General features: G+C 42.1%; 1 protein-coding gene across 1 annotated transcript in view; it reads right to left on the bottom strand.

Moving 5' to 3' along the window:
* Nucleotides 1-3,551: 3,551 nt before the first annotated feature.
* The window catches only part of LOC310774411 (casein kinase II subunit alpha-like), an 8,701-nt gene continuing 1,244 nt past the window's right edge, over nt 3,552-11,008 (bottom strand). The window contains exons 3-15 of the mRNA XM_083634480.1: nt 10,906-10,982; nt 10,607-10,735; nt 10,387-10,498; nt 10,072-10,173; nt 9,853-9,903; nt 9,690-9,749; nt 9,443-9,526; nt 9,252-9,362; nt 8,431-8,532; nt 6,884-6,984; nt 6,629-6,777; nt 5,410-5,499; nt 3,552-4,413 (exon numbers count right to left, since the gene is read on the bottom strand). Coding sequence (XP_083490606.1) covers nt 4,298-4,413; nt 5,410-5,499; nt 6,629-6,777; nt 6,884-6,984; nt 8,431-8,532; nt 9,252-9,362; nt 9,443-9,526; nt 9,690-9,749; nt 9,853-9,903; nt 10,072-10,173; nt 10,387-10,498; nt 10,607-10,707 — 1,179 coding nt within the window. The 5' untranslated portion in view covers nt 10,708-10,735; nt 10,906-10,982 and the 3' untranslated portion in view covers nt 3,552-4,297. The remainder of the gene's footprint in view (nt 4,414-5,409; nt 5,500-6,628; nt 6,778-6,883; nt 6,985-8,430; nt 8,533-9,251; nt 9,363-9,442; nt 9,527-9,689; nt 9,750-9,852; nt 9,904-10,071; nt 10,174-10,386; nt 10,499-10,606; nt 10,736-10,905; nt 10,983-11,008) is intronic.

The following is an 11,008-nucleotide window of genomic DNA, read 5'->3' as shown; positions in this document are numbered from 1 at the left end:
ATAACGGAGGGCGTTAGTAATGCTGCCTTCCAGTGCTGTCCGAAATATCTGAGCAAGATTTAAATGTAGCGCGGTGTTGCGGTTTTTATAGTGCGTGTTTATTGGCCTTGTATGTTACTTTTTCTAATCGGTCATTATGTTAAAGTTGTAGTTGTCACGCATTTCTGTTGTTATTACAAGTAACGCTGATTTAATGTTACTGATTTACTGATTTCATGTTAATAGCTGTGTTAATCTTTTAGCCAATATTGGCTAAAAGATTAACACAATGTTATCCTCTTCATTCTATGACTGCAGCAATTATCGACGTACCACTTCATAAAATAAAATAGAAACGTTTGTTTTGCACGTATATTTTGTAATTATTACCAAATGCACTGTTACGATTACCCAAACTCGGAAGTGGGAGTTTGCACATGAAGGCAGCATCAATCCGATTGGTTGGAGCTACATCCGGAGCCTCCCTTTTCATGAACCAAAAGCAGATACACACGGCTCTGATACATTGTTGCCGGATTCAACATTCGATTTGCAGCAGCCAGTGTATAGCAACATCATAAACAAACACTAAATTAAGACACGAATTAGGCTATTAGTACAAAAACAGATGAGCCATGAGTTTGATCTGCCAGGCCAGGCCTATATTGGTGCACCCGTGATTCTTTTCACGAAACGTTCTTCTCTTAATTCATTTTGGCTAGGGGGCATATTCGTTTACAAGTACAAACAGCACTGCAACGAGCTAACATGTTAGCTTTCTGAAGGAAAACTCACATGGCATTAGGCCTGTGGACATGAAATGCCAGTAGACATTTGTAGGCTATTTGACTTTGATATTTGATTTAATTTTCTTTTTGGATTTGATTGAATTATGTGTGTGTGTGTGTGTGTGTGTGTGTGTGTGTGTGTGTGTGTGTGTGTGTGTGTGTGTGTGTGTGTGTGTGTGTGTGAGAGAGAGAGAGAGAGACATATTTAGGGGTGTTTGGGGAATTGATTAGGCTACCCTGAAGTTTACAGATGTTTTGTAGTGTTCATCTCTGCCATTTTGATGAGCATTGGTAGGAACGGGGGTGCTGCATCTCAATATCTGTGCAATTACTGTCCCAAAGCGTTGCTTATATAAATAGATCTATATGTTGCTCACTAAATGTTATTGCATCACTGATGTCACAAATTCACAATGCCTCCTTGTGTGTGTTTGTGTCCCCCATTATATCACTGATGACATCTGTGTGTGTGCCCCCCTATGACATCACAAGTTACTTTCAAAATGTAATATACTACATATTACTAGTTACCTTCATTTGAAAGTAATAAGTTACTTTACAATATTACTGTCTGTGTCGAGTAACTTGTTACTTATTACACTACTTTTGCATTACTTTCACCAAAACAGCAGCAGCAGCAGAATGACATCGCTGCCCCGGAACCATCCCGAATAAATAATGTCAACCGCATTGAAGTCAGTGTAAACAACCCACAATTCTAAATGTTATTTTTGTTATGGTCATCTGTAGTGGTTATTTGCATAAAAACAGTTTGATTAGGAATGGTATGTTTATTTAAATATGTGCTTTAATTTAAAAGAAAATGTAACTCAATTTGTAACTTGAGTTACTTGACAAAGTAACTAGTATAATATTACTGAAATCCTATAAGTAATGTTATATTACTGAGTTACTGCTAAAAGTAATATATTACATGTAATATGTTACTTTTGTAATGAGTTACCCCCAACACTGCTGATTAGTCTTGTCACAATGCCTAGTTGTGTGTGTGACATCACTGATCAGTCTTGTCACAATGCCTCCTTGTGTGTGCGTGCGTACGCCCTTATGACATCATCACTGATGACATCACATCATTAGATAATTAGCCTATGCACAGGTGCCCTTTACACACCCTGAAGGTTTCAGCCCGATCACACGTAAAACGGCATAGCTGTGGCCGAACACAGAACTTGAAACAAAGTCCACATACTCATTTGTATATATAAACTGTGCAATATCTCACTTGTAGCTCGTTTACAATCCAGTGTTGTTTACATAATTAGTTTGTACATAGGTATTCAACTATTATTATTTCTCCTATATACTGTACATCAGGGATACTCAACTTGTGGCCCGGGGGCCAGATGCGGCCCGCGATAGGGTGCAGAGTGGCCCCCCCGACCATTTTCTAATTCATAATGAAAACTAATGTGAAATCAAGTTTGACTGAGCTCCAGCTAAATTGTCAAATACCGCCTTATCTTCACCACACAGGCACTTGTATGTACTTAACTTAACCTAACTAACTTAACTTAATATACATTTTTCTGTAGCAGATTGTAGGTTTTTGCGCTGTCAGCTGGAGTATATATAGTTTTGTGCACACAGGATAGTTAGTTAGGTTAATGTTTGTTTATTAACTGGCCCCTGGCCTTACAAAAGTGGCCCCCGGACAAAAGCAAGTTGAGTATCCCTGCTGTACATATTTATTACGGTCACCCCTGCAGCACACTTATTGTATATAATGTAAATAGCAGTCAACTTGCTTTATGCACCTTTGATCGATGTAGGCCTACTTGTTTGTTGTTTTAGCTTGTTTGGGGGCACGGTGGCTCAGTGGTAGAGCTGTCACCTCACAGTCAGAAGGTCCTGAGTTCGATTCTCGCCTGGGACGCTGTGGTTGTGTTCCCCCCCCATATCTTCAGTGCCCACTGCCCAGGTGGGGTATCTCGTCGTAAGGGCCTTTCTATCTGTGTGGAGTTTGCATGTTCTCCCCGTGCGCCCCCAGGGGGTTCCTCCGTATATAACCCCCCCACTAAAAACATGCAGAAGATCAGATCGTCATCGTCATCCGACCAGTGACGACAACATCCGAAGTTGGTCCCCGGGCGCTGTACGAGAAAGCGACCACTGCTCCTGGCCTGCCCCCCGGAGGAAAGGACATGCCTGGATGGGTTAAATGCAGAGGACACTTTTCACCGGCCACCGTCAGCATGAGTGTGTTGTGGCCGCATGCATGTGTTGTGGTGTTCGTGTGACAATAAAAGACGGGGCTTGTCCCGTTACGAGAGTTGCATACCCCCCCCCCCCTTAAGTACATTGAGAGAAACGTACACCGGAGTCAAATTCCTTGTATGTTTACGTCTACATACTTGGCCAATAAAGCTGATTCTGATTCTGTCCTTGCTCTCTCACACTCTTGCAGTACTGGTTTTAATTCCAGCTCACCAACGTGTCCAAATATGGCACATACACATTATGCAAAACCTTAAATGCAAATGTACTGAAAATGGTTGATGTGCAGTGCACTAACATTCGCATGCCATCAAAAACACAAATCCTTATTAAATATCAAATAATGGTTAAAACACACACACACTGAAGATCTACACACACCTCACAAACCACAAGGAATCCATATCGACCACTACATATGCCTTGTATATCATTGCCATCTACTCTGTAGTGACTGCTCAATAATCACCTGAACACCCCCCTCATAGCTCTGATGCAAACCAGTCAACAGATGGGACAATCAATAACATGTAGTGCCCGCAAAAACCTGTTTAAATTGTTTATTTCTGAAGTTGTTTTTTGCAAGTGATGAGACTCCTCCCAACATAAAACAAAAAGTTACAAAATTGTCTATGTAATCAAAATCATGTGTAAGAGACTTCATAAAAAACAAACATGAACACATACATACACATACAGAAGTGAAAGTAACGTAAAATTGGCAAACTATCGACCCTGTGATACTCAGCATTGGGTGCATGCAACCTGACAGTAACTGTAGAATATCTACAAAAGTCCAATTAAAGAATGATAGCATCTAACAACTTCAAAACACCAACAACTCCTGCACATAACAGTGTGTGTGCAACCATCGGGCACTGTTAAGCGGGGTACACCAGACTCCTGACTTGTTTTGTGAAGTCGTGTAAAGGTTCACAGTGTAATACAACAGCAGGATTCCCCCCAACAAACAGTTTCAAGCAAGACTGTATATTTGGAACATACAAAATAAATTTTATTATCCATTCTCTTCATGTCTACATCTTATTAGAATTTCTAGACACTGGCATTGTGAAATAACACACCCAAATTAATTCTAATAATCCTGACAGGTGCAACAATACATTTCTGTCAAGTCCAGATGTCAAAATAGAACTGAACGTGAAAAGCAATTTAAATCGTCTTCTTTTGTTATTCTCAACATAAAAAAGGGGAGCCATGGCCCTGGCCTTCACTGAGAGCTGGGCAGGACATGGCCATGAGCACACACAAACAGGGCTGAGGAGGTGGCTTCAGGGTTGGGCCCCAGTCGCTGCAGGGACTTGTGTGGCCAGAGTGTTTGGGGCGGAGATGACGGGTGATCCAGCAATGTTAGCCAGTGGCTGTGCGGAGGACATTGAGGTGATGCCTAGAGGAGACCGGAGGTTTAATGATCATTTCAAAATGTTATTTTTCAGCACTTTCTTAAGTTAAAGATGTTTACTTTCCAGACAAAACTGTGAGAGGATCAGTTGAAAATCTAGGCTACTCCTCCAATCGTGGAGGTTCATAGTGTGCTGCAGGAATGAGTCCTAAAACCTGGACCTTTGCATTGCCTGGTTCCCTCGTCTCGAAGTCAATGGGATTTTGGTTAGATGCCTGAAATGAGGTCTGTGGTTAACAAAAGTTTATGAAACTGTGACCTTAGTGTTCAGCAAGATAACCTTAAAAAATGAACACCATTTTATGATTTTTTAAAGCATCTGAAATCCGTGATTTTTGGCGATCACATTTACACTTCAAAAATCGTAAAAGTGGGGGGCACGGTGGCGCAGTGGTAAGCGCTGTTGCCTCACAGCTAGAAGGTCTTGGGTTCGATTCCCACCTGGGACGCTGTGAACGCTCAAGGAGTGCGTGCCCGTCCGCATGTCCTCGAGTGCCCACTGCCCAGGTGGGGTCGTCAAAAGGGCCCTTCTGTGTGGAGTTATCCCCGTGCCCCCTGGGGGCTTCCTTCATATAGGAACCCCTCACCAAAAACATGCAATATCCTGGTCGCTGAAGTGGTGCCTCCTCTGGTCGTCCGGGGCGCCTGTTCGGAGGGAGGGGAACTCGTTGGAATAGCGTGATCCTCCCACGTGCTATGTCCTACCGGTGAAGCTTCCCGTCAGGTGAAAAGAAGCGGCTGGCTAACTGCCCATGTCTCGGAGGAAGCATGGAGCCAGTTTCGGCTCTCCCCAGATCGACAGAGGGAGCAGCAACCAGGATAAATAAATTAAAAAGAGCACTAATGGGGGATAAATATGGGGTCGTAAAAGTGGTGACTTCCAGACGTGGGAACCCAGTGCGATGCTAACCTCTGGTTTGGCCTACAAAAATACGTAATCTCTGCGGTGCTGTATTGAGAAGCCAAGGCTCAGTGACTTACCGGCCATCATGCTGGACGAGCTGACTGGTGTAGAGCTGGCAGCCATTCCTCCAGGTGTGGCCCCCCTTCCCTGATCTTTGACGATGGGATCTGAGAATAGAAACGCATTCAAACACCTCAAATACAGTAGATACAGTATGTTGATGACACAATCCATCCACATGATTTAGTGCGCGCGCCATATTGGTTAGAGGCAATAAACTCTAGTAATAACATAATAAAAAACAAAAACGGGGGGAAGGCACAAGTGACAAGTTTTTTTGCTCACGTGGCACAGATCCGAAATGTATTATGAACGTGTAAGCAGGAAAAAAGCACATGGATTCGGATATACTCCGATCAGTCAGCCCTCAGTCATATGTGGAAATAAATCAGATATTAATCGGATATCTGCCAATGTGACTGTCATCTACGCCGACAGATCGGATATTGCCTATCATTGCCAGTCATACGTCATTGAAAATGGCATGTGTGTGTTTTTGTGTGTGTCCGTCCTCGCGTGTTTCCAGAGGCTGTACTCAGCTGTTTGGCTGACTGGAGTGTGTCTCGCTCCCATTCCCGACCATATGAAGGCTGGATTCAAAACACCCAGAGTCCAATTTTGTTCATAATGCCTCCTGAAATTCACCAATCACAGCGCTATTTTATAATTCCAATTGTCTCCAAATGACACATCTTTAATTCATAATCTCATTTACTTTGGCTTTGTCGTGCTGCGATTACAGGCGTCAGTTTCTTAAATGTCCGAGGTTCATTTTAGAATTGAACTCCTCTGATGCAACCCGTTTATTTGATAGGCTATTTATTTTGCGTTCCGCTTCACAAGGAACCCTCTAGTGCAAAATATTCCCGCAAAAACGTGGTTTGGGTTGATCTAATCCGCTCAATAGGTCAGGTGCAGGACAAATCAACAATGAACTTCAGAAATAAACTCAACTCTGCACATTGAGGATTTGCTCCGGGTCAGTTTATTATACTCCCAGTCAGTTGCACACTCTGTGCTACTCAATAATGAGTTTATAGTGTTGCGGTGCTTACTTGCTTGTGTAGCCTACTTAACCAAACCCTTGTGCACGCATGCGGGTCGTTTCAAGTGTTAAGCAAGTGTAAACACAGGTATCAGATATGGGTCACTTTTAAAAATAGATGTAAGCAGAAGGTCAATTTTTTTTCTTTTTTAATCTGGGCATCGAGAGCTGTAGTGTAAATGTGGCCTTACAGAAGTAGGGATGATCCATGGCCTCTCTAGCTGTGAGGCGGGCTTGATGGTCATAGCGCAGTAGTTTGTCCAGGAAGTCCAGCGCCTCTGTGCTGACCAGGTGCTGGTTCTCACTGTGCACAAACCTCTCCCACCTTTTGCGGGAGTGTCTAAAGAATAGACCAGGGATGGGGAAAACGAGGGAGGGAAATCCTTTAGTTGGCAAAATATTTTACGATAATTTGATTGATGTCAAAGGATATGAGCTATTCTTACCTTCCCAGAATGTCATTGAACCGTGGATCTAATTCAATGTTGTACTTATCGATGTAGTCATACAAGTCCTCTGTGCCGAGGACTTTTGCAATTCGCACAAGCTGTAAATTAGAGAAAAAAACAAAAAAAAACAAAAATTAAAATCACTAGCATTTTTCTAGGTTTTCGAAGGCAGTCTGTGGTGTTACAGCCAGCTAATGTAGGGGGGGATTTGTGGGGCCTTAATCAATTGCCTGTAGCCATTTGCCACGTTGACATGGCAAGTGAACAAGTTGAAGAATGTGGTCATACTGGTCATATTTCAGGTGTGACTGTGTGAAACGACCAGGTTTTCCCTGCCGATCTAACTCAAAGGTGCACCACCTTTGTAGAAAATTGAAATGGTTGAAAAGTCTTTAACTGGGAAAACCCTAATATGGGTGGAAGTTAGCCTGACATTGCCAGACCAATTCGCAAATGCGAATGAGTCAAGAATCTCAGTTTCTATTTCCATGGGGCATTACCAACGGGCGCAGTCCAAAATGCCTCAAAATAATATAGAAATGAAACGAGTGACATAGCGCAGAGCAACATGTTAACAGACTACTGATCAGCTGGTTTGCCAACCACCATGACATCAGCGGCGAAATAAACCCTGACAGGGTAATGCAGGACTCCGATGCAAAGCAACCATTAAATTGACTTGACTTTTCTTTTTTATTTGACATGACTGGATGTGGTCCTCCACAGTCTATTACAACTGTGTTCATTCATAGCATAGCAACGGTCTGCTAGCAGGGTTTACTATAGAGAAATAACAGATGTAGATTGCCGTGATTGACCAATCAGATTCATAAAAACAGGGTTGCCTCTTTTGTCATGATACATTTCAAGCACTTTTCAAGGACAAAGTATTTCAAAATTACAGGCCAATAATTCAGAGATGTTCACGGTCTCGTAAGTCCTCACATGCAAATCTCCATTCATGCTTGCACATCGGAATTAATCATTAACACTTAACATAACTCAAAGCAATGTTGACCAGCAATAACACAGTGCAGCATGAAGTGATGCTGTAGATAGGAAGAAAGTGCATCAAGCTTGGCCCAGCAATGATGTGATGACGGAGCGCACAAGGCTCAAACTCAGATTCCACTAGGCTCAATTCAAGCACTTTGAAGTAGTGGATTTTTATTTGTTAAATTCAAGCACTTTCAACTACTTGATTCCAGACCTGTGGCAACCTTGTAAACAAAGCCGTGTAATAAAGGGGCTGTGATTGACCTGGCCGTTTTCAAGCCGTGTGAAATTCTGTTTGAATGTGAGGATGGCCAGACGCATCTGCCACAGCCAATCAAACATCAGCTCGCAGATTGGTCAGGTTCACAGGCTACGTGGGAAGCAGAGAGGCGCTGGAAATGCAACGTTTGTGTAATGTTTCTCTGGATGAGTAGATAAAATAGTAATAATAATACTAATATAGACGGTTGGTTGCCATAGCAACAAATGATGCCACTTTCCATTTCACATAATATTACAAAAAGTGGCTTGTATATTTGACTTCATACCTGATCGTAGTTGTCATGTCCGTGGAAGAAGGGCTCCTTTCTGAAGATCATGCTGGCAAGCATGCAGCCCAAACTCCACATGTCCAAGCTGTAGTCATACATCTACAAAAATTAGAAAAAAGGCGTTATCCTGCTCCATGATTGCATGTTTTTTAACCCCTTGACAGCATATGTCAACGTTCACTAATGCCTCTGTAGAAGATAGAAATATGAAATAAAAACCATTTGAGAACTTAAAGCTTTGGTTTTCATTGGAAATTATTGCCTTTGCCCTAATGTTCCTTCTAATTTTAGAGGCTGTAGCGGGCTCAGTTTTAAAGCCAGAGTGAGGTTTCTGGTATCATATGAAACTAGAAGACCTAAGGCACCAGGCCTGTCATGCTAGCTAGCTTGTCAGAAAGGTGGCTAAATAACGCTCCAAAGTTAGGCTAAATTTTGGTGAGGGGAAAACACTTTTTCAAAGGGGTCCTCTTTTTCATTTTTCACAGCCTAATGTTGGCAGGTGTATGTGTGTCCTTATGTTGTTATTTAGCCTTTCGGATGCTATTCAATGTTAAATCAGCAGATTTTATTTTATGGGGAGAAAATATGATGGTATATGCAGTGAAGTTGTCCCTGGGAAATGTTGTTTGGTACATAGTGAAACTTGGTCTGAAAAGTTTGGGAAGAGCTGTTCTAGTATAGTATACCGTAATATAGTATAGTACAGTACAGACATCGCTCCCGCTGTTAAATTAAACAAATAAACTCATCTATCATTCATAATACAAATCCCGGTTACATTTTGTCCATCCACTTCTGGAAGAATATGGGGACCTTACCTGGTAGTCTACCAGCAGTTCAGGTCCTTTGAAGTACCTGGAGGCCACTCTCACGTTGTATTCCTGGTTTGGGTGGTAGAACTCTGCCAAGCCCCAGTCGATTAGGCGGAGCTAAAAGTTAAGAAAATGGGAGATTATTAGCTGCAGGCATGGCTGGTATGGGAAAACGTAGAGATGAGGTGATACCATACCTTTCTGTGTTCGTGGTCAATCATCACATTGTGTGGCTTGACATCTCTGTGCATAATCCCCATACTGTGGCAGTAATCCAGAGCCTGAGCAAGTGAGGAGAGGAAACAGCAAGTTAGAGTACAGGAAAGTACTGATATTAGCACAACTGACATCACCCACGTTTGTGAAATGTTTCTGGCAAACATTTCACAACTAAGTTTAAATAGAGTATGCAGAACAAATCGACAAAAAGGCTGAGTTTCTTACCTTTAAGATTTCATACATGTAGAACCGTATGTCGAAGTCAGAAAGGGTTTGATACAATTGCTGGGGGGGGGGGGGGGGGGAGGAAAAAACATGTACAATTAGATAAATGTTCGTGTATTAATGCATCTCAAAATGCCAAATAAGCATAAGGATTCATGGTTACCTTGAAGTCTGTATTGTTGACATGTTCAAAAACCAGAGCAGGGGTTCGGGACTGAAAAGAAAGATCAGAACGGTGTGTTCATGTGTGGCACCACAAATATATATTCATTCTTAGTCTGTTACATAGGGAGTCTGTTACACAGTGATAGTACATAGTGATTACAGCGCAGAACACAGTGATAGTACATAGTGATTACAGCGCAGAAGAGTACAAAATTACCACAGGATCCTTGACGATATCTAACAGTGAGATGATATTTGGACCACCCCTCAGATTCTCCAGGATCTTTATTTCTCTCTTGATTTTCTTTTTTTTCACCGGCTGCGGACAGAAGCATTCTTATGAGATCACAGGAATTTCCCATTGAATTGATTGTTAAATGTTTTGTGCGTGTCGTCAGTCACTGTGTGTGTGTGTGTGTGTGTGTCGCGAACACAGTTGTGTCCAGAGTTATCAGCTCAAAGTGTGGCGAGTTTAGTACTCAAACCATGTGTACTTCAAACTGGCGGGATATTCAAGTGATTATTTCCATACCTTCAGTATTTTCACGACCACTTTTTCATTGTTTGTGATGTTTATGGCTTCAAACACTTCACTATATTTGCCTCTGCCTAGTTTTCTGACTAGTTGATAGTCGTCTTGGTTCCTGAAAAGCAAAAAGCCATGGTGAGCATCACTGAGTTGTCTTTAACCAACAATGTAAACTAAATACAACATAACTGAAGTAGTGGACAGCAATTCCCATCCGCCTTACCCCCATTCAACAACATGGGACTCATAATCCCAGTATTCCCGGGGCCTCTGTGTGTTTACATCAGGGTAAACTCGAGAGCGGCTTGGAACAGGGCCAGACATATTCTACACAGGATCTTCTCTAAATCTCCTAAAACAAGACAAACAACATAGAGGAATTGAGCCATTCAAAATTCGAGTAAGAATAACTAAAAACAGAGTGGAGTGCACTTCAGAACAATAAATACGACTTAATTTTAGGTGATAAATATGAGGACATCTAATTCAACACAGACAATACAAAGACAAAAGACAAAATACCTTGGAGGGTCCCTCCAGGATGATGGTGATAGATGAGTTTGAACTGGAGCGATGGAGACGCCTTTATGGTAAGAAAACTACATGGGTGTAGATATGAAACAAG

Source organism: Poromitra crassiceps (genome assembly GCF_964638095.1).
Source record: "Poromitra crassiceps genome assembly, chromosome: 1".
Taxonomy (NCBI): domain Eukaryota; kingdom Metazoa; phylum Chordata; class Actinopteri; order Beryciformes; family Melamphaidae; genus Poromitra; species Poromitra crassiceps.
The sequence above is the reverse complement of the archived record's forward strand: the minus strand, read 5'-3'. Positions and strand labels throughout refer to the sequence as shown.